The sequence below is a fragment of the Mobula hypostoma genome, chromosome 14, assembly GCF_963921235.1.
Source record: "Mobula hypostoma chromosome 14, sMobHyp1.1, whole genome shotgun sequence".
Classification (NCBI taxonomy): Eukaryota; Metazoa; Chordata; class Chondrichthyes; order Myliobatiformes; family Myliobatidae; genus Mobula; species Mobula hypostoma.
In genome coordinates this window covers 22,413,892-22,435,941 of record NC_086110.1, presented here as the reverse complement: position 1 = coordinate 22,435,941, position 22,050 = coordinate 22,413,892, and the positions used below count along the sequence as shown (strand labels likewise).

The window sequence follows — 22,050 nt, the reverse complement described above, 5'->3', positions numbered from 1 at the left end:
ACGATTTGGGTGACACCCAACTGATACCCTAGATGGGACAGATAACTTGATGAAATTGATTTGTTTGGCTTGGTTCCAGATTGAGCTGATGCTGGACCTAGAGCTTGTCTGTCTTTGTTTTACATATAGTTTTGCCTTTGAGTGGTTTGATGTTCTTCAATAATATGTTGACAGCATTAACTGTGGATTCAGTCTGTTATTGATCAGCATAATAGGTTCAGTTTGATGTTGATTCTAAAACAAGCAAGCCTTGGACTTGACAGTATTGCTACTTTAAGATCGTGATATGCTAAATTAAGATATTCCTTTTCATCAGTCGTTGCTTTGTCAGTGAATTCCACATGAAGGCCAGTGGCATAGCCCTATTCTACTTGGATTCCTCAGTCTCTGATCCAGTGACTGTCAGTTCTGGCGTACTATAAATGTACAAACAAGAGAAGCTGATGAAGGGTCTTGACTCAAAACATCAACAGTTTACTTTTTTCCATAGATGCTGTCTGGGCTGCTGAGGCCCACCAGCATTTTGTGTATGTTGCGCTGATATTATAAATGTACCTGTCTCTGGACTGAGGATTTCCTGAATGGAGATTAGGGAAAAAAGTCTTTTTCTACTAATTTATATTTACACTTTTTAAGAACAATTTACATCCTTTAGTAATAGTTTTAATTATGTTCAATATTGAGAACATAAGGCTTGCTTGCCAGCAAGATTTCTTGGGTTCAATAGTAATTGAAATAGTGGAAATGGATCTCAGAGTTGACTGGTTGTATATAATATAACCAGGGTTAATAAGGTTGTAAATAGAGCATTATGTTGGAAAATGTGAGGTTCACTTAGTAAAGTCTAAAAATATATATATTCTTTTATCTGACAAATCAATAAATACTGCTTACTGGATGATGAAAGATACCACAAAAAATAGGAAGGCAGGTGGTATGTTGACTTAAGGCAAGCGGGTTTGAAAACAAAAGGAAGGCAAGTTTGCTTCTATTGTATAGTAGTTTGTTGAGGCTTCTCAGTCTTGTGCACAGATTTGGTCCTTCATATTCGGGGCAAAATATGCTTCCACTGGAAGCAAACCCTGGATTGCTACTTGGATTGAGGAATTGCCCTCTAAGGATACGTTTGTGGAATGTTGGCTCTGTTCACTTAGGATTAGGAAAATGAAGAGTGAGGCGTACACGATTTTAAAAGGAATTGGTATAAACTGAGATGTTTCCTGTAGTTGGGAGTATAAAACTAGTGGAATTGGGCTTGAAATAAGAAGTTGGGTGTGAAGACATTTCTTTATGTGAAGCGCTATTTTAAAAAAAAAACAAAAATCATAAGAATCTCTGTTGAATGGGGATCATCATTCTCTGAATTTAGTTAAGTGTGTTAGGTTTTTGGTTACTAAGAGAATCAGAACAAAAGTGAACAAGAAAGTGGAGCAGGATAAGCTGTGATTTTATTGAATGATGAAACAGGCTTAAGGGGTTCTTAAGTTAGTATTCATTCATTACACAGGTTAAGGAGAAGAATTCGTATTATATTCTCTAGCCTGAGGAAATTAAAAAGGAGTAAGCAGATAGTGAGATTAATTAATACATTTGGTATGATCCCGAATGAGCATCTTGCATTACAAACTAAAATTCACAAATATTTAAAGTAGAAGAATGAGAACAGAAATTATTTTGAGAAAAACAGGGAACCAGGCTGTGTAAAGGTGCAGATATTAGTATTTTACAAAAGAGTGGTACTAAATTCCTGGCACTTAACTATTCCAGAGGAAAAAGACCCTGACTGTTAAACAGATCTGTCATGGCTATCTTTTAGACTTGGTAGTATGAAACAATTAGCTGCAATTTGACATGTTGTTTAAGGAAAGAATATCTTAATTTGCAGCACTATTGTGCGTCTTTTCAATGTAAAAAGATAGTCCATGTAACATTTGCTTCTCCTTGTCCAGTTTCTTGTTGGAATGAAGTACTTTTGTTCAATTCCCCAGCTTCCAAAGCGTGGTTCTGTTCAAGACACATTTACTTCTAGTTTTAATTTTGTTCTGTTTTCTGAACAGGAACGGGTCAACAGTTACAAGAACCTGGGACTACAACTATTGAAAACATCATTGTTGAAATAAAGAAAGAGCCTGAGGCGGAAGATGTACAGGCACAAGCAGGAATTGAGGCTCAGAATGGAGACATCACACCAGAGATGATCCTTAGTATGATGGACCGGTGATGGAGGAAGGCCAGGCATGCTAATAATATGGCCCTACGGAATAAAATAAACATGTATTTTTTTGCTTTGACACATGCTTATATGAAATGATTTAGGCCATTTAACCTTTTGAGTACTAGAGAATTTTTCATCAGGAAGCTAAATGAATATAGTCTAGTCCCTTCATATAGCATAGAATGCTATTTATGAATCAGAAATTGTTATTTTATTTGTCAAAAATGTCCCCGATATGTTTCTCTGAATAATTTCTCAGTACTGAAATGGTACACCATGAGATGCTTTGTACGCTTTATGTACACCGGCCAGCAAACTAGTTTGCTGTCCTTAAATAACAATTGTGTACAGTATCTGTGCCGTAGCTCCTTTTGCATAAGAGGAATGTTTTCCTGTGGCACGAAATATTGTGATATATATATGTTGCAAAGAACAAAGGCTATTTTTACCATAAAAATCCTGCCTTACTTAAGAGGTGAGTAGGTGGAAATTTGACTTGTAGTAAACTTTAAATACAAATGAATTGTGAATTTTTGGAAGAATAGCTATGACTTTGTGCAACCTGGTAATAAATGGTAAGACAATTTTTGGTTTCTTTTGCAATAGTTGGATGTCTCACAGTGCAAATCACTGATTTCAAATCTTTGTGTTACTGTTAAATTAAGTTCCAAGTACATGAATTATTTTAGAACTGACCACCCATAGTAACACTGACGTTTGTTGTGTGTTTGCCTTTTTTTTGTACAGGGCATCTCAAAAATGGTCATGCTTGTTGTAGATAACTTTTTTACATTTTAATCTTTTCTAGTGATTATGTATCAAAAGTGCAGGAGAGTAACATTTTAACCACTGCTTGAGACGTTTACAGATTATTTGTCACAAAGAGTCAAACTCTTCCATGTTTGTGAATATGTGCAGAATCATGTAAAAAAAAGAATTTGCAAATTGAGCTGTTCAGAGCAGAAAATGTCAAATTGTAATGAGCACATTCACAGCATACTACAGATCCCTTTAAAGTTGCAGATTTTAATGTTGTAAATTTTAATTACTTATTTCCATTATAGGTTGGTTGTCTCCCACCTATTACTTTTTGCTTCTCTGAACCTCATGTATCTGATATATTTGTAAGAGGGCATGATGGAACTAATCCTTTAAAACTAGAAGGCAGAGTTCTGAAGATTGATTATATCCATTTGTGCTTTGTGATGCAAAATAAAGTAATATGAAGTTTGCGCTGTTGCAGATACGAGAAAGATGTGCCACAAAAGTATGTCAGAAAACATATGCTTTATTTGCTGAATCAACATGAATTTTTTTTGTTCTAGATGAATTGCAATTAAATCTGCTTTCTGCCCCTTTTTAGCATTTGACTCTGGGTTGATTTTGTTTATTTTTATTGTGGCTGTACTGTTTTGGTGAAGGACAGGGAGTCATGCTGATGAGGAAGCAATGTAAAAATACTCTTTCAATGGGTTTGTGTAAGCTAGGGTAAAGCATCTAATTAATGTAGTGCTGTACAGCTGGTAAATAAACCATTTACCTGCCTTTCATGTGTTGTTTCATTTTGGTGAATTTATATTGCATTTGCATATTCATTAATTGATATTTGATATTTAAAAATTTTGACTATAAATAGCGTAACGGGACTGCATGGCTATTTTTATAATGGTTCATGAAACACTGAAATTCTGCTCTACTTTGCAAATTTAAGCAAGCTGTATTTTCATTTTATCTGAGATAATGCATTATATTCAGATTTGCTATTAATTTGGCGCATAAGATTCCATGCTAGATTTTATTCTCAAATGCATCTCAGAAAGGCTTATAGAACAAAATTTTTGAACTTAATAAAAACTTAAAAACTCTGAAATTCAAGGGCTTATTCCACTGGCACTGCTGCCAAGGGAATGAAATAAAAAATGTATAGTTTGTTGAAAAATGTTTGTTAAACAGTCATTTATTAACTAAGAAACTAATTTTGTATATAATGCATTATGTCCTGGTGTATATTGAGAATGTAATTAATTTTTAATTAGTTACTGAAATGTAGACCTTATTGCCCTTCACTAATTATGGTGCTGCTTTTGTTACCTTAAAACTGCTGCAGTCCTTTCCCACTGCCACTAGGAAGTTTTTATTTATCCTATCAGTTGGGCATTTTAATAGCTTAGTAGCTTGGGCATTTTAAAGGGCAGTTAACAGCTGACTATATGAGATCTGAAGCCACATACACTCGAGATCATGTAAGGACATGATATTTCCTCCTTTGAAGAGCAACCGTGATCCAAATATTTTTAAACTGTTGGTGACAGATTTTACTATATGTTATTTAAATCCTCTGATCTGAAGGTGAGATTTATATATGTTTGTATGATCAGTTGTCCATGGATACATTGTTATTATTTCAGCAACATGACCAAGCTTTTTGAACAGTATGTTAATAGAAGTATTGTGGGATATACTTCTGGATTCATTATGGAAAGTGTGCGTGTCTAATTTTCAAGAACAGGTAGTTGGAGGATTATGGTTTGGAACTGCATCAAAATCTACAATTTGGTAATAAATTTGCAATCTTATTTGACCAACTCTACATACATTCACTGAAAAGGATTAAGTTGCAAAAGACATGATGAAAATCTTTTGCTTTATTGTACCAGTTCAAAAGTTCAACAACTATGTTTTTGCTTGCAGCTTTTAAAAGAAAATGAATCATCTGGCACGGCGTTTCATCAACACGTTCATGACGTGGCTAGTAAAGTGATGTAATATTTTCTTTCAGTGCTAGTCAGGAAAATAATAATTTATAAATGGGATTAATTATTTTAAAGACTTTATAAAAAAGCAAAAGAATAATTTCAGATGTCAAGTGTGCAAAACTTCAAGGGAAGAGCAGGTTGGGATTACTAATTTGTTTTCTTTTGACCCTTGTTCCTAAATCATCACTAACCCTATCTGATGTCAAGATTTCAATTTGTACTGTTATTACACATAAATGAAATTCTGAAGTTGTATGCACCAGTTATTGCCTGTGCAATTTTAAAACGTTGAAGAGCTTGGTTTAAAAAACAAATGGAAAATCTCATCTTGAAATAAACTAGATTTATGTTTTTATATATTTGGTTTATATTTGTATTTAGAAGTAAGTAGTCATTTCAATCTTTAGTACAGATCATAAGTTGGAGGAAAAATACTGTAAACTTGTCAAGGACATTAACAACTGAGCATGGATTGATAAAATGAAGGACATGTTTGGCAAACCTTTGACAAACTTTTTAGGTGTTAATGATCTGTATCATTAATTAAGATGAAAATATGTCAGTTTGCTGATAATGCAAGGCTTGAATGGCAATGTTAGTCATGAAAGATATAGGGATCCTGGTGACATATGGTGCCTATGTAAAGAATTCATCCCCCTTGGAAGGTTTCATGTTTTATTGTCTTACATCATTGAATCAGAGTTGATTTTTTCACACTGGTCAACAGGAAAAGACTTTCCTGTGAAAGTGAAAACGGGTCTCTTCAAGGTGATCTAAATTAATTACAAATATAAAATAAAAAAATTGATTGCATAAGTATTCACCACCTTTAATATGACGCACCAAATCATCACTGGTGCAGCCAAATGTTTTTAGAAATCATATAATTAGTTAAATTGAGATCACTGTTAGCAGTCAAGGTGTTTCAATTGATTGCAGTAAAAATACAGCTGTACCTGGAAGGACCAACAGCTGTTGAGTCAGTGTCCTGGCAAAAGCTACACCATGAAGACAAAAGAACACTCCAAGCAACTCCATGAAAACGTTATTGAAAGGCACAAGTCAGGTGGATAGAAGAAATTCAAGAAATGGAAAGAATATGGCACAGCTGTAAATGTCCCTAGAGCAGGTTGTCCCCAAAAACTGATTGGCCATGTAAGAAGGTGACTAGTGAGGGAGACCCCTAAGAGACGTATGACAACTGGAGGAGTTAACAATCTTAAGTCGCTGAGGCACGAGTGACAGCATACAACTGTTACTCAGGTGCTTCACCAGTCACAGTTTTATGACAGGAGCAGACAGAAGGCCACCGTTAAGAAAAAGTAACATGAAATCTCAGCTGGAGTTTGATACAACCATTGTTGGTAGTATCTCAGGTGGAGATGAGAGGGTGTACAGATGTGAGATATGCGAACTAGTAGAGCGGTGTTGCATCAAAAACCTGGCATCTAAACATCAGTAAGAGGAAAGAGCTGATTGTGGACTTCAGGAAGGGTAAGATGAAGGAACACATACCAATCCTCATAGAGGGATCAGAAGTGGAGAGAGTGAGCATTTTCAAGTTCCTTGATGTCAAGATCTCCGAGCAGTTAACCTGGTCCCAACATAACAATGTGGTTATAAAGAAGGCAAGACAGCGGCTATAACAGCTAGAAGTTTGAAGAGATTTGGCATGTCAACAAATACACTCAACTTCTATAGTTATATTGTGGAGAGCATTCTGACAGGCTGCATCACTGGTATGGAGGGGACATTGCACAGGACCAAAAAGAAGCTGCAGAAGGTTGTAAATCTAGTCAGCTCCATCTTGGGTACTAGCCTACAAAGTACCCAACACATCTTCAGCGAGCAGTGTCTCAGAAAGGCAGCTTCCATTATTAAGGACCTCCAGAACCCAGGGCTTGCCCTTTTCTTACTGTTACCGTCAGGTAGGAGATACAGAAGCCTGAAGGCACACACTCTGATTCAGGAACAGTTTCTTCCCCTCTGTTATCCAATTCCTAAATGGAGATTAAATCTTTGGACACCACTTTTTTTTGGGTACAGTATTTCTGTTTTTGCATGTTTAAAAAAAAATTCAATATGTGTATACTGTAATTGATTTACTTATTATTGTTTTAAATTTTATTTTTTATTATTATTTTTTTCTCTGCTAGATTATGTATTGTATTGAACTGCTGCTGCTAAGTTAACAAATTTCTCGTCACATGCCAGTGATGATGAACCTGATTCTGAGATCATTTTGATATTGAAATTGTGTTAGTTACCGTGGGCGGCACAGTAGCATAGCTGTTAGCTATACGCTGTTGCCGCGGTAGCAGCCGGGTTCAATTACACCTCTGCCTGTGAGGAGTTTGTACATTCTTGCCATGACCACATGGGTTTCCTCCCACATTCCAAAGACGTATGAGGGTAAGGTTACTAAGTTGTAGGCTTGCTATGTTGCTGCCAGAAGCATGGCAACATGTGAACTGCCACCAGCACATCTTTGGACCCTTCTTTCGATACCGATGAAAATGGATAAATATAAAGGAATTCTGGTGCTTCTCAAATTAATAGAACAGAGTTGCCTTAGTAAAGTGGAAATCATTCAATAAAAACAACATTAAATAATAGCAGGTTAGTAGATGTTTTTACATGGCTAACAAATTAGTGAGACCTATTGAGATAGAAAGGAAACATCAAGAAGTTCTTAAAATATTGTTGAATTAAAGTACATTATTGACCATAAATTTAAGGGCTACAGTTGGATAGTAGAGATAATTAACATCAGTTTCTACCATCTAATTTTACACAGTTTTGAGTGAATGTAATACATTACTTACAACTTTAAAGGGGCTATAATATCTCAAAATCCCTGCACATTTGTACAAAATAAGCAGAATATATCTAGTTTTCTCTTCCCTTTGACACTATCTAAAAGAAAAACTTTGTCGAAGGAATTTCTACGTTCTCCCTGTGACTTTGTGTGGGCTTCCTCTGGGTGCGCTGGTTTCCTCCCACAGTCCACAGATGTACGAGTTGGGAGGTTAATTGATCATTGGAAATTGTCCTGTGGTCAAACTGGATTAAATTGGGGGTTGCTGGGCAGTGCGGCTTGAAGGGCCGGAAGGGACTATGCTGCACAGTATCTCAATAAATAGATAAAACAATGGTGGCACAAATTTGTCCAAATCAATCAAAGAACAATACACTTTTAAAGTAGCTTACATAGTTTCAAAGTTGTATTCTATAGAGTGCATGCTATAGCATGTGATTGAGCATTTGTTGTTCATGATGAACAAGTTAAAACCTGGCCATCACAGGATTACAGTAGATGGTGCAATGCTTAGCCACAAGATGGTGCTAAAGATCTAGCTGTGAGCTCATGGCAATGAGGCGTATAAAGCACTACTGCCTGGAAATCCAATTGCACCATGCCATTTCTTACCACACCTCTTGCACACCCCCACCCCATCCTTCAACCCTCAGTTTTGCAATTGAGTTGGTTTCATTTTACCCCATAAGTGAAGTAGGTAATTTTGACAAGTGCAAAGCCTCACAACGCAATCTTGATTGCCAGTAGGTGCAAAGCCTGGTTGCTATTGTCTCTTTGTTGTCACCTTGAATCAATCCATCGTCCCTTTTTTACACTGATATCTCGATTAAATGTTGAATTCATCCACTCTGATTTCAGCATACTTTCAGTCCTATTAACTAACGTTTCTTCAATCTTGATGCACTACTTTTTTTTTGCCTCAGTTCCTACTGTATTCTTGGCCTGTTATGAGTGTTTACTTTTAGCAGTTAACCACACAATGATCACCTGGAAGCCAGTGGACTTAGCTGTCTGTGTTCTCTACCCCATTAAAAGTCTGTTTTGTCCTGAAGAAGGGTCTTGGCCTGAAACATTGGCTGTTTATTCATTTCCATAGATGTTGCTTGACCTGCTGAGTTCCTCCAGAATTTTGTGTGTGTTCCTTTGCACTGCCTAATGACGCTATGGTATCACAGATTAGCAAAAAAAGCCAGAGCCTACAGGCTAAAACGGATTATGTGTAGCCTCTGGGGCCAAGCTTGCTTACAAAAAGGCAGTAAGAGGAAAGGAAGAGGCAGCACATTTGACATTCTTAAAATAAAGTAACCATAAATTTACTATGCATGAATTGAAACAACGCACCAGCAAACTAGATGATACACAAAAGGTTTTATTAGCTATGTGGTAATAAATGGTGGAAGGTGTGGATGCAATAGACTATGCAATAGCTCTAACTCCTAATATTGAATAACCTGATGCCATCCAGGCAAGGAGTTATAGTGAGAGGGAGAAAAAAGAGGGAAAAAGGGAGGAAAATAAATAAATAAGGGATAGGGTACGAAGGGGAGGTGGGGCATTAACGGAAGTTAGAGAAGTCAATGTTCACGCCATCAGGTTGGAGGCTACCCAGACGGAATATAAGGTGTTCCTCCAACCTGAGTGTGGCTTCATCTTGACAGTAGAGGAGTCCGTGGATAGACATATCAGAATGGGAATGGGACGTGCAATTAAAATGTGTGGCCACTGGGAAATCCTGCTTTCTCTGGTAGACAGAGCATAGGTGTTCAGCGAAATGGTCTCCCAGTCTGCGTCGGGTCTCGCCAATATATAGAAGGCTGCATTGGGAGGACCGGACGCAGTATATCACCCCAACCGACTCACAGGTGAAGTGTCACCTCACCTGGAAGGACTGCTTTCTGCAGGGATCGCTCCCTATGTGACTCCCTTGTCCCCCCATCCCTTCCCACCGATCTCCCTCCTGGGACTTTTCCTTGTAAGCGGAACATGCCCTTACACTTTCTCTCTCACCACCATTTTGGGCCCCAGACAGTCCTTCCACCAGCATTTTTTGTGTGTGTTGCTTCAGCCTCATCTATTTACCCTTATTAGTTGGAGTTCTTAGATGGTCTGGTAGCCGACAGAGGCAAAGCCAGACGCATCCTCTGCCCAGCACAGAGTTGTGTACGGAGAAACTTTTTTCTGCATGCCATCCAGGCAGATTGTGGAATAAATAAAGAAAATAGAAAGAAAACAAAATGCAGAATATAGTGCTAAAGCTAGAGTGAAACTGCAATGTAGGTAAATGGTGCATTTCTGCATCCGTCAGTGAGTTGTATCTTCAACGTTGGACTCTGAGCACTCGAGATGAAATTGATGTTTATAATTTGAATGAATGTTATAGATTCCTTTAAAGTTGCCCTTATCTACCCAGCAAAATGTGTAATTAAGCATAAGGGTGAACCTAGCTTAAGGTGACCTGCCAAATCTCATTATGGCTCTTTGTGTTTGGGTTGAACTCAAAGGTCTAAATGGTTTGGCTATTTTCTTATTAGTTCATTATTGTCACATGTACTGAGAAACTTTTTTTGAATGCCATTCAGGCAGATCATGCAGTAATCAGAAAGCAAAATGCAGAATATAGTCCTAAAGGTAGAATGAAACTGCAATGCAGGTAAATGATGTGCAGAGGCATTGAGGAGGTAGATTGGGAGATCACATAACTACAGGATTGAAACTGCCCTCAAGTCCAGTATGTGCAATTCAAGCTTTTGTAATTTCTGCATGATAGGAGAGGGTGAAGAAAGATGACGTGGAAGGGCTTCTTGATTATGATGGCGGCTTTCCTGAGTCATCGGGAAGTGTAGATGGATTCAGTGGAGGAGAGGCTGGTTTCACAACTCTCTGTCTTAAGCAGAGCAATTGCCCAACTGAGCTCTAATGCATCCAGATAGGATGATTTCTATGGTGCATTCATGAAAATTGATAAGCATATTGGAGACATACCAAATTTCCTTGGCCTTTTAAGGAAGTAAAGGTACTGGTGTGCTTTTTTGGCTGTAGTTTCAAAGAAACTGAACCAAGACAAATTTTTGGTGATGTTTACACCTCAGAGCTCAAAGCTTTCAACTATCTTCGTCTTAGCACCAATAATACAGACACCACGCTTCTTGAGGTCAATGACCAACTTCTTCATTTTGCTAATATTGGGGAAAAGGTTGTTAACTTGGCTTTCCATTTCCTTCCTATGCTCCACCTTGCCATTGTTTGAGATCTAGTCCACTATACTGGTGTCATCCACAAACTTGTAAATGGAGTTAGAACAGAACTTTCCCACACTGTTTTGAGTTCAGTAGTGAGTTCAGGGAGTATATATAAGGGCTGAGGATAATCTTGGAGGAGGCCTATCTTTGTTGGTTGCAGTCTGCTGGTCAAGAAGTCAAGGGTCTAGTTGCAGAAGAGGATGGAGAGTCCTAGGTCTAGGAGTTGGAAGATGAGGCCGTTTGGAATTATGGTGATTTTGACATGAGGTCCCTAAAATAATTTTAATTTGTTCTTCAGTTGCATTAAAACAGCTGTTCAAGAAGACAAGCAATATACAGTATAAGCAAATAAAGTAAATATTTTCTTGATTATTAAATTAAAACTGATGTGGTTCCTTTGTTGTCTACATGGGCCCTGTTGGAACATAAAAAGTTCCAGAATTTGGTGCATTTGGCAAGGCAATGGACATTAATTCATTCCCAAGATGATTAAGGACTCTGATGCTAATTTAGAAATTCAAATCCTAGAAATTTACAGCACAGAAGGAAGCTGTATCCCTGTGCCAGCCTTTCGCTAGTTAAGAGAATGAGAATGTTGACATATCAATGATACATCAACTGGAAGAATAGTTTATTAGTTAGTCATAGTACTGTTCTTTTGCGCAGCACTCTTGACAAGATATTCAGAAGTCAGAGCCATGCAGTTTTGTCTCCTGTTGGATGGTTGCAATTCCACTTTAGACTTAAATACCTTTTCACTTGTTGCTCTATCACAAATTTTGAGTAGGCATTATTTTTGTCAGGTGTTCTCCCAGTTGGATCGATGTGGTATCAGTTCTCTTTCACAACTGTGTTCTTTGAAAATCTGTTTACAATAGAACAGCAGAGTAATCTGGTAAGCATTATTCCCTTTCTTGTCTCCATCCCGGGATGGTCTGTATTCAACCCAACTATGAGATTTGAAAAGGAAATTAACTGGAAATGCTTTTTCTGCAATTTGATCAAAGCATTCAGGATCATTTTATTTTTATTAGAGTTAGATTTTTGTTCAACTATTCATACTCGTGAAGGGTCTTCCCCATCATTAATTCCTGATACCAAACATAATCTTTTTTTTCTTTATCCAATCCCGAATGTCCCTTGATACTCTGGGGTTCTCTACACTTGTTTCCACTGATCTTTACTCATACAGGAACATTTGAGCTACTCATCTCCAGTTATGTTAAAATAGACAAAGTCTTCCATTTCTGTTTTTAACAAAAAGTATATTTAATTGAAATACCAGTTAAAAATGATCAATATTGAGCTGAGGAAAATGGGAAATAGTTAAGTGTGTGTCTGTGTGTATGTATTACTCCAATTTCACTCCTGAATGTAGAGGGGAAGATTATGCTTGGTATTCTGGAAGAAAGAATATCTTCATTTGTGATAGAGAATGGATTAGTGAATACATCTGTGCAGAAGGCAGGAATACCAGGCTTCCTAGGATGCCTTGAACATACTAGTATGATATGGCATACCATCCAGGAGTCAAAAAGGTTGAGAAGAAATCTGGCTGTAGTTTGGCTTGATCTGGCAAATGTGTATGATTCGGTTCCCCGTGTCCTGATTGAGTTTGCGATGGAATTCCTATGGATTCCTGCTAAGGTGAGGAACTTTGTTATGCAGTACTACAACGATTTCCGGATGAGGTTTTCCACTCAGCAGTTTACAACTAGGTGGCAGAGCTTGGATGTTGGAATCCCAATGGGATGTGCGATTTCACCAATCCTTTTTGTGTTAGTCATGGAGGTCATTGTGAGGGCTGCAGAATCCGTGGGACCAGGTGTCGCACTTGATGGCGGAGGGGAGTTGCCACCAATACGAGCGTTCATGGACGATCTCACTCTTCTGGGTCCCAGCACAGAGGCAGTGGAAAAGGTACTATCTAGACTTGAGGAGCTAATGGATTGGGGAAGAATGAAGTTCAAGACCAAGAAGTCAAGGAGCCTTGTTCTTAGGAGAGGAAAGCTGGTTGACTTCCATTTCACCCTTTGTGGAGAGGAGATTCCATCCATTCAGGACCAACCAGTTAAGAGCCTCGAGCAATGGTACACAGAGGAGCTGACAGACACCAAGAGGGTTCAAGAGACAGGAGAACAGATCAGCAGAGGTCTGATGTCTGTTGACAAGTGTGACTTGCCTGGCAAGTTGAAGTTGTGGTGCTTGCAGTACGGACTGATGCCACAGATAATGTGGCCACTAACTGTCTATGAAGTGGCAATGTCCCATGTTGAGGCAATGGAACGGAAGATCAACAAGTATGTGAAGAAGTGGCTTGGAGTACCGAGCAGCCTCACCAACGTTGCAATCCACAGTAGCCAGAAAAAGCTTACCAACCCAGTGTAATCCCTTGTTGAAGAGGTCAAGGTAGCCAAGGTAAGATCGTTCTTGATGCTTCGAGACTCAAAAGACCCTGTCATCAAGAACACCCAGCCAGATGTGAGATCAGGCAAGAAGTGGTCAGCCCGTGTAGCAGTTGATGAGGCAGAGTCTAGATTGAAGCACAAGGCGACGGGTGGGGCTATCCAGCTAGGCCGCCAGGGACTTGGATGGACAACCCACAATTGGTGGTCATCTTCTACAGGTAAGGAGCGCCGTGAGCTTGTAACGCAAGAAATACTAGAGGTAGAAGAGGAGAAGAAGTTAGCTAAAACAGCTGGCCTGGCCAAACAAGAGGCTTGGACCTGGTGGGAAAGCATTGAACAACAACATCTATCTTGGAATGTTCTGTGGCAGATGGAACCGCTCCGCATTTCTTTTCTATGCAGAGCAGCGTATGATCTGCTCCCAACACCTGCCAACCTCAGCACCTGGTATGAAGATAAGACAGACAGGTGTGCTGCTTGTGGCGAGAAGGGAACACTTCAACATATGTTGAGTGCACGCAGAGTCAATCTTTCCAGCGGCATGTACACTTGGAGACATAACAATGTTCTCAAAGTTGTGACAGAAGCAGCTGAGCAGAGAGTACTGCAGCACAACTTATCTCATGCCCCATGCTGCACAGAACATCGCATATCATTTGTGAAAGAAGGCTCCAAGTCAAGGGTGTACAGCACAGGCTCACGATCAAGCATACTTTCTTCAGCCAGTGATTGGTGTGTCAAGGCTGAGCTGGACAGGAAAGGCAGTTCCCCAGAGCAAATAGCTTTTACCACATTGCATCCAGATATAATCGTATGGTCTGACACCAGTAGAGAAGTGGTTATTGGTGAACTCACAGTCCCCTGGGAAGACAACATCGAGGAAGCCCATGAGCGCAAGTTAACCAAGTATGCAGAATTAAGATCAGAGTGCAGAGACAGAGGGTGGAAGGTCTCATGCTATCCATTCGAAGTAGGCTGCCATGGGTTTATTGCGTTCACTTTCCAGAAGTGGCTGAGTGACCTTGGCTTCACTAGAAGAGAGATCAAGTCAACCAGCAGGGCTGTAGCTGAGGCAGCAGAGAAAGGATCAGCGTGGGTGTGGACCAGGTATGTCCAGAGAGGCAGATAGTCGGACAGTGTATACATCTTTTGTAAACCCTTCAGTAGTTGCATAGACACCTGAAGAGCAGACTTTCTGTTGGATGGAAATGACCAACAACTCTGATAGAGGCAGATGCCAAGTTTTTAAGCTCACCAGTGGGAGGTGGTGCTTTAGCACTGCTGGCCCACCACCTCGAGGGAGTCTTGGTCATAAGCGAGCTGAAACTCCTGAAGACAGGTGGCAGATCAACTGATGATCCCACTGGTGATAGCACAGGACAGTTAACATCTAAGTCCACGTGTATTTTTCAACTCTATAATATATAGAGTGTTTACCCCTCCCTTGGAAGTTTTCATGTTTTATTGTTTTACAACATTGAATCACAGTGGTTTGTGGTTTTAATTTGATGTTTTGACATTGGTCGACAGAAAAAGACTCTTTCATGTCAAAGTGATAACAGGTCTCTACAAAGTGATCTAAATTAATTACAAATATAAAATACAAAATAATTGATTGCATAAGTATTCACCACCTTCATGTCAGTATTTAGTAGATGCATCTTTGGTAGCAATTACAGCCATGAGTTTGTGTGGATAAGTCTCTATCAGCTTTGCACTTCTGGACACTGCAATTTTTATCCATTCTTCTTTACCAAACTGCTCAACCTCTGTCAGATTGCATAGGGATCATGAGTGAACAGCCCTTTTCAAGTCCAGCCACAAATTCTTAATTGGATTGAGATTAGGACTCTGGTTTGGCCACTTCAAGACATTAATTTTGTTGTTTTTAAGCTATTCCTATGTAGCTTTGGCTTTATGCTTGGGGCCATTGTCTTGCTGGAAAACAAATCTCCCAAGTCACAGTTCTCTTGCAGACCGCATTGGGTTTTCCTCCAGGATTTCACAAGATCACAAGACAAAGGAGCAGAAGTAGGCCATTCGGCCCATCAAGTCTGCTCCGCCACTCCACCATGAGCTAAACTATTCTCAGATCCATTTCCAATTTCCAGCTTTTTCCCCATATCCCTTGATACCCTGACTAAATAGATACCTATCAATCTTCTCCTTAAACACCCTCAATTATCGAGCCTCCACAGCCATATGCGGCAACGAATTCCATAAATCCACAACCCTCTGGCTAAAAAAATTTCTCCTCATCTCTGTTTTAAATGGGTACCCTCTAATTCTAAGACTGTGGCCTCTTGTCCTGGACTCACCCACCAAGGGAAACAGCCTTTCTACATCTACTCTGTCCAACCCTTTCAACATTAGAAATGTTTTTATGTGATCCCCTCTAATTCTTCTATACTCTAATGAATACAGTCCAAGAGCCGACAAATGCTCCTCATATGTTAGCCCCTACATTCTAGGAATCAACCTCGTAAATCTTCTCTGAACTCTCTCCACATCAGAACATCCCTTCTAAGATAGGGGGCCCAAAACTGCACACAGTATTCCAAATGAGGTCTCACCAGTGCCCCATAGAGCTTCATCAACACCTCCTTCTCTTATACACTATTCCTCTTGAAATGAATGCCAACATATCATTCCCTTTCCTTACTGCTGATCGAACCTGGTGGTTAACCTTTAGGGTATCCCGTACGAGGACCCCCAAGTCCTTTTGCATTTCCGATTTTTGAATTTTCTCCCCATCTAAATAATAATCTGCCCGATAATTTCTTCTTAACTTCACAAGCCTTCCAAGGCCTGCTGCAATGAAGCATCTCCACAGCATGATGCAGCTGCCACCATGCTTCATGGTAGGGATGGTGTTTTGCTTGCTCCAAACGTAGTTTTAGGCTGATGGCCAAAAAGCTCAATTTTGGTTTCATCAGACCATAGAACCTTTTTTTTGTAAATTATTTTTATTGAATTTCATCATCAAACAAACATTTCCATAAGGTATATTTCAGATACTCTACATATATATCATATAATCATATTTGTCACAAATCTTCATATAATATTTATCTGAGGTATACACTTATAGAAAGGAGAGGAAGGAAAGAACAATCGAAAGAAGAAAACTATGTACAGAGTAGGGTGTGATGTTTTTTTACAACATATTCATTGACTTGTGAGAATAAAATCAGGCCTATGAGATGTTATGTAGTTAAACGATTTTTTCCAGTATGAATAAAATTGTTCCAACTTATGATTAACAGATGCTGTTACCTTCTCCATTTTGTAAATGTCCGTTGTAATTTCCATCCATGCATTTAAAGTTGGGCTCTCCTGTGATAACCATTTCCTGGTAAGGGTCTTTTTACCAGCCACCAGCAGTACATTCATTAAATATTTATTTCTTTTCAACCATTCTTGAGGTATATACCCAAAATATACGGTCTTACTCTCTAAGGGTATTTCACATTTAAAGATGTCTTGTAGGGCATTACGTATCCCACTCTAATAGTCTTTGATAACAGGGCATTCCCAGAAAATATGATAATGGTTTGCATTATGATTTCCACAATTTCTCCAGCAAGCAGCAGGGTTACTATCAAAATGGAATTTCTGAGAGGGTGTAATAAAATATCTTATCAAGTTTTTCCACCCGAACTCCCTCCATTTCTGTGAACTGGTACACTTCCATTGCTACCTCCATGTTATTGTCCAGTCTTCCTCAGATATTATTATCCGTCTTTCCTTCTCCCATTTTGTTTTAATGTATGAAGTTGAATGTGTTTTAAGATTTGACAAACCCTTATACACGCTTGAAATGATTCTACTACCGCTATCTGAATTATATGCTTTTCTAAATAGCTCTATCAGACATGTACTTGCCTGGGTTACATTTTTAACCGTCTTATTAACATACTGTCGTATCTGTAAATACCAGTAAAAGTCTTGTTTTTCTAATAAGTGTTTCTCTTTGAGCATTTCAAAACTGAACAGTGTTCCTTCTTTCATTATATTGCAAATAGCTGTTATTCCTTTAGCTGTCCAGTCCTTAAATCTAGCATCCAGTTTATTCGGCGTAAAATCCAAGTCATAAGCACACCATTTAAGAATTGCAATGTCTCTCTCTCATTTATATTCTTTTATAATAGTTTTCCATATTTTAAGAGTCCATTTCACCCATGGGTTGTCAATATTATTTATGTAACTTTGTAGGTTGTTATCAGCCAAAATTGCCTGTGTGGGGATGGAAAGTATCCTCTCCTCAATGTTTTTCCATTGAGCGTCATATGATGGATTGCACCAGCGTATCACAGCTCTCAGCTGTGCTGCAAAATAATAATCTCGAAGAGAAGGTAGGCCCCATCCCCGCTTTTCCTTGGCTAATTGAAAAGTTTTGAGGTGAACCCTAGGCCTTTTACCTTGCCATATATATCTTGATAGCATCTTGTTCCATTCATTGAATTGATTTTGGGGAATCTCTATTGGTAGGGTCTGAAAGAGATATAGTAGTAGGGCAGTATATTCATTTTAATAGATTCAATCCTTGAACTGAGACCAAGAAAAGGAATTAGGCTCTGAAGGCGACCCTCTCTGCCATGAGGCGGTACTTGGTGTCCCTATCCCAGACCCTTCCACACCTTCGGGACACTTTCTTCGCCGTCTGTAATGGTCCTTCCCGTTATTTCATCCTCCGTCGGATCCATACCTACAATCGCCGTTGTTTTGACTTTGTCATGTTAGTCAAAGATCGCAAGATCTTACATCTGCAGACCCCAGAGCCTGCTGGCCCTGACGCTAGCAGGCATGAACTTCAGATTGTGGCCTCTGCCATTGATCTCGCCGGCTCCAACACCTCAGGGCATATTCAAAACCCGGACTCCAGCAACGACCATGGACACCTTCACAGCGATTGCGCAACCACCAACTGCGACTCCAGCCTTGAACTCCAGGCCGGGTCTTTATGTGCTGCTATTGTGACTCCCGTCTCCCCTTCCCCCACCAATACTCTGCAATTCCGTCTCCCTCAGATCCCACCGTCAGCTCCTGGGTCCTCAGAGGCTCCATCTTCCTCTCACCCCAACCCTACCCTCTCCATTGACACCCCCAGCCTCCCCCCTCCCCCCTCTGATCCCAGCTCTCATCCGTGCCGGGTCTTTACCATCCCCTCCGACCTTCAACTGTCTGAGGCAGAGCGCTCTGTCCTCAGTAAGGGCCTCACCTTTGTCCCCCTTCGCCCACACCTCAGCGAGTTCCGTGTTCGCCACGATGCGGAACTCTTCTGCCGCCGTCTCCGTCTCCGAGCCTACTTCTTCGGCAAGGACTCTTCCACCCCCATCGATGACCCCTTCTCCCTCCTCTTCTTCATGGATACCCCGCTCTGGTCTTCTGCATGCTCTGGATCTCTTTATTCCTAACTGCCGACGAGACATCAACTGTCTCGACTTCACCACACCTTGTTCCCATTCCAACCGCACTCCTTCCGAACGCTTTGCTCTCCACTCCCTCCGCACTAATCCTAACTTTACTATTAAACCCGCCAACAAAGGGGGTGCTGTTTTATTCTGGTGTACTGACCTCCACCTTGCCGAGGCACAGCGACAACTCGTGGATACCTCCTCTTATTTACCCCTCGATCGTGACCCCACTAAGGAACACCAGGCCATTGTCTCCCACACCATCACTAACTTTATCTGTTCAGGGGATCTCCCATCCACTGTTACCAACCTTATAGTTCCCACACCCCACACTTCCCGTTTCTACCTGCTACCCAAGATCCACAAACCTGCCTGTCCTGGCAGACCTATTGTCTCAGCTTGCTCCTGCCCCACCGAACTCGTTTCTGCATACCTCGACACGGTTTTATCCCCCCTCGTTCAATCCCTTCCTACCTATGTTCGTGACACTTCTCACGCTCTTAAACTTTTCCATGATTTTAAGTTCCCTGGCCCCCACCGCTTTATTTTCACCATGGATGTCCAGTCCCTATATACTTCAATCCCCCATCAGGAAGGTCTCTAAGCTCTCCGCTTCTTTTTGGATTCCAGACCTAATCAGTTCCCCTCTACCATCACTCTGCTCCGTCTAGCGGAATTAGTCCTTACTCTTAATAGTTTCTCCTTTAGCTCCTCCCACTTCCTCCAAACTAAAGGTGTAGCTATGGGCACCCATATGGGTCCTAGCTATGCCTGCCTTTTTGTTAGCTTTGTGGAACAATCTATGTTCCAAACCTATTCTGGTATCTGTCCCCCACTTTTCCTTCGCTACATCGACGACTGCATTGGCGCTGCTTCCTGTACGCATGCTGAGCTCGTTGACTTCATTAACTTTGCCTCCAACTTTCACCCTGCTCTCAAGTTTACCTGGTCCATTTCTGACACCTCCCTCCCCTTTCTAGATCTTTCTGTCTCTATCATCTGGAGACAGCTTATCTGCTGATGTCTACTATAAGCCTACTGACTCTCACAGCTATCTGGACTATTCCTCTTCTCACCCTGTCTCTTGCAAAAATGCCATCCCCTTCTCGCAATTCCTCCGTCTCCGCCGCATCTGCTCTCAGGATGAGGCTTTTCATTCCAGGACGAGGGAGATGTCCTCCTTTTTTAAAGAAAGGGGCTTCCCTTCCTCCACTATCAACTCTGCTCTCAAACACATCTCCCTCATTTCACCCACATCTGCTCTCACTCCATCCTCCCGCCACCCCACTAGGAATAGGGTTCCCCGGTCCTCACCTACCACCCCACCAGCCTCCGGGTCCAACATATTATTCTCAGTAATTTCTGCCACCTCTGACGGGATCCCACCACTAAGCACATCTTTCCCTTCCCCCTCTCTCTGCTTTCCGCAGGAATCGCTCCCTACGCGACTCCCTTGTCCATTCGTCCCCCCCCATCCCTCCCCACTGATCTCCCTCCTGGCACTTATCCTTGTAATTGGAACAAGTGCTAAACATGCCCTTACACTTCCTCCCTTACCACCATTCAGGGCCCCAGACAGTCCTTCCAGGTGAGGTGACACTTCACCTGTGAGTCGGCTGGGGTGATATACTGCGTCCAGTGCTCCCGACATAGCCTTCTATATATATTGGCGAGACCCCACGCAGACTGGGAGATCGTTTTGCTGAACAGCTACGCTCTGTCCGCCAGAGAAAGCAGGATCTCCCAGTGGCCACACATTTTAATTCCACATCCCATTCCCATTCTGACATGTCTATCCACGGCCTCCCCTACTGTAAAGATGAAGCCACACTCAGATTGGAGGAACAACACCTTATATTCCGTCTGGGTAGCCTCCAACCTGATGGCATGAACATTGACTTCTCTAACTTCCGCTAATTTCCCACCTCCCCCTTGTACCCCATCCATTATTTATTTTTATATATTCTTTCTCTCACTCTCCTTTTTCTCCCTCTGTCCCTCTGACTATACTCCTTGCTCATCCTCTGGGTTTTTTCCTCCCCTCCCCCTCTTCCTTCTCCCTGGACCTCCTATCCCATGATCCTCTCATATCCCTTTTGCCAATCACTTGTCCAGCTCTTGGCTCCATCCCTCCCCCTCCTGTCTTCTCCCATCATTTTGGAACACCCCTTCCCCTTCCACTTTCAAATCTCTTACTAGCTCTTCCTTCAGTTAGTCCTGACGAAGGGTCTTGGCCCGAAACGTCGACTGTACCTCTTCCTAGAGTTGCTGCCTGGCCTGCTGCGTTCACCAGCAACTTTGATGTGTGTTGCTTAGGTTCCATCTTGTCATATCTTCCTTAATTTTTTTATATATAGGCTGATAATTGCATCCTGATAATTTTGCCAAATCTTTTGACATAATGATGCCCAAATATTTGACGGACTCTATTTGCCATGCCCAAGGATATCTACTTTCAATTTCTCTTGGTGGGCTATAGTTATATGAAAGTAGTTGGGTTTTATCTATGTTGATCTTATATCCTGATAATCGGCCATATTGTTCAAAGGATTGCATCAATTTAGGTAAAGAGTATGTTGGTTGCCCTAGATAGATCAAAATGTCATCCGCATAACAGGCCAATTTATGCTCTGTCCCTTTAATAGTAATTCCCCTGATATCTTCATTTTGTCTGATATATTGAGCTAATGGTTCCAGATATAACGTGAAGAGTAGCGGTGACCATGCACAACCCTGTCTCGTGCCTCTTTCGAGGGTAAAACTATTAGATAAATATCCATTGATTTTAATCCTGGGAGTAGGATTATCATATAGTGCCTGTATAGTTTTAATAATTGTGTCGTGTGGACCAAATCTATGTAAAACTCTGTAAAGAAAATTCCAATTAACCGAATCAAATGCCTTTTCAGCGTCTATGCTTATCACTATTGCTTCAATTTCATTTTTTTTATATGATCCATAATGTGAAGTGTCCTTCGTATATTGTCTTGTGTTTGGCGTTGTTGTATAAAACCTGTCTGATCATTATGTATCAGTGCGGGTAGAAACTCTTTTAGTCGTTTGGCCATGATGGAGGTAAATATTCTATAATCCACATTAAGAACAGATATTGGTCTAAATGACCCACATTCCATTTTATCCTTGCCTTCTTTTAGTATAGCTGAGGTTATCGCCTCCTTCCAGCTGGGTGGCATTTG

The 22,050-nt window shown here is 40.6% G+C and overlaps 1 protein-coding gene across 1 annotated transcript in view; it reads left to right on the top strand.

Annotated features, from left to right (window-relative positions):
- ctcf (CCCTC-binding factor (zinc finger protein)) overlaps window positions 1-3,760 on the top strand; it is a 31,062-nt gene extending 27,302 nt beyond the window's left edge. Inside the window, exon 11 of the mRNA XM_063066803.1 lies at window positions 2,058-3,760. Within this exon, the coding sequence (XP_062922873.1) occupies window positions 2,058-2,221 (164 nt within the window). The 3' untranslated portion in view covers window positions 2,222-3,760. The remainder of the gene's footprint in view (window positions 1-2,057) is intronic.
- The last annotated feature ends 18,290 nt before the right edge of the window (window positions 3,761-22,050 follow it).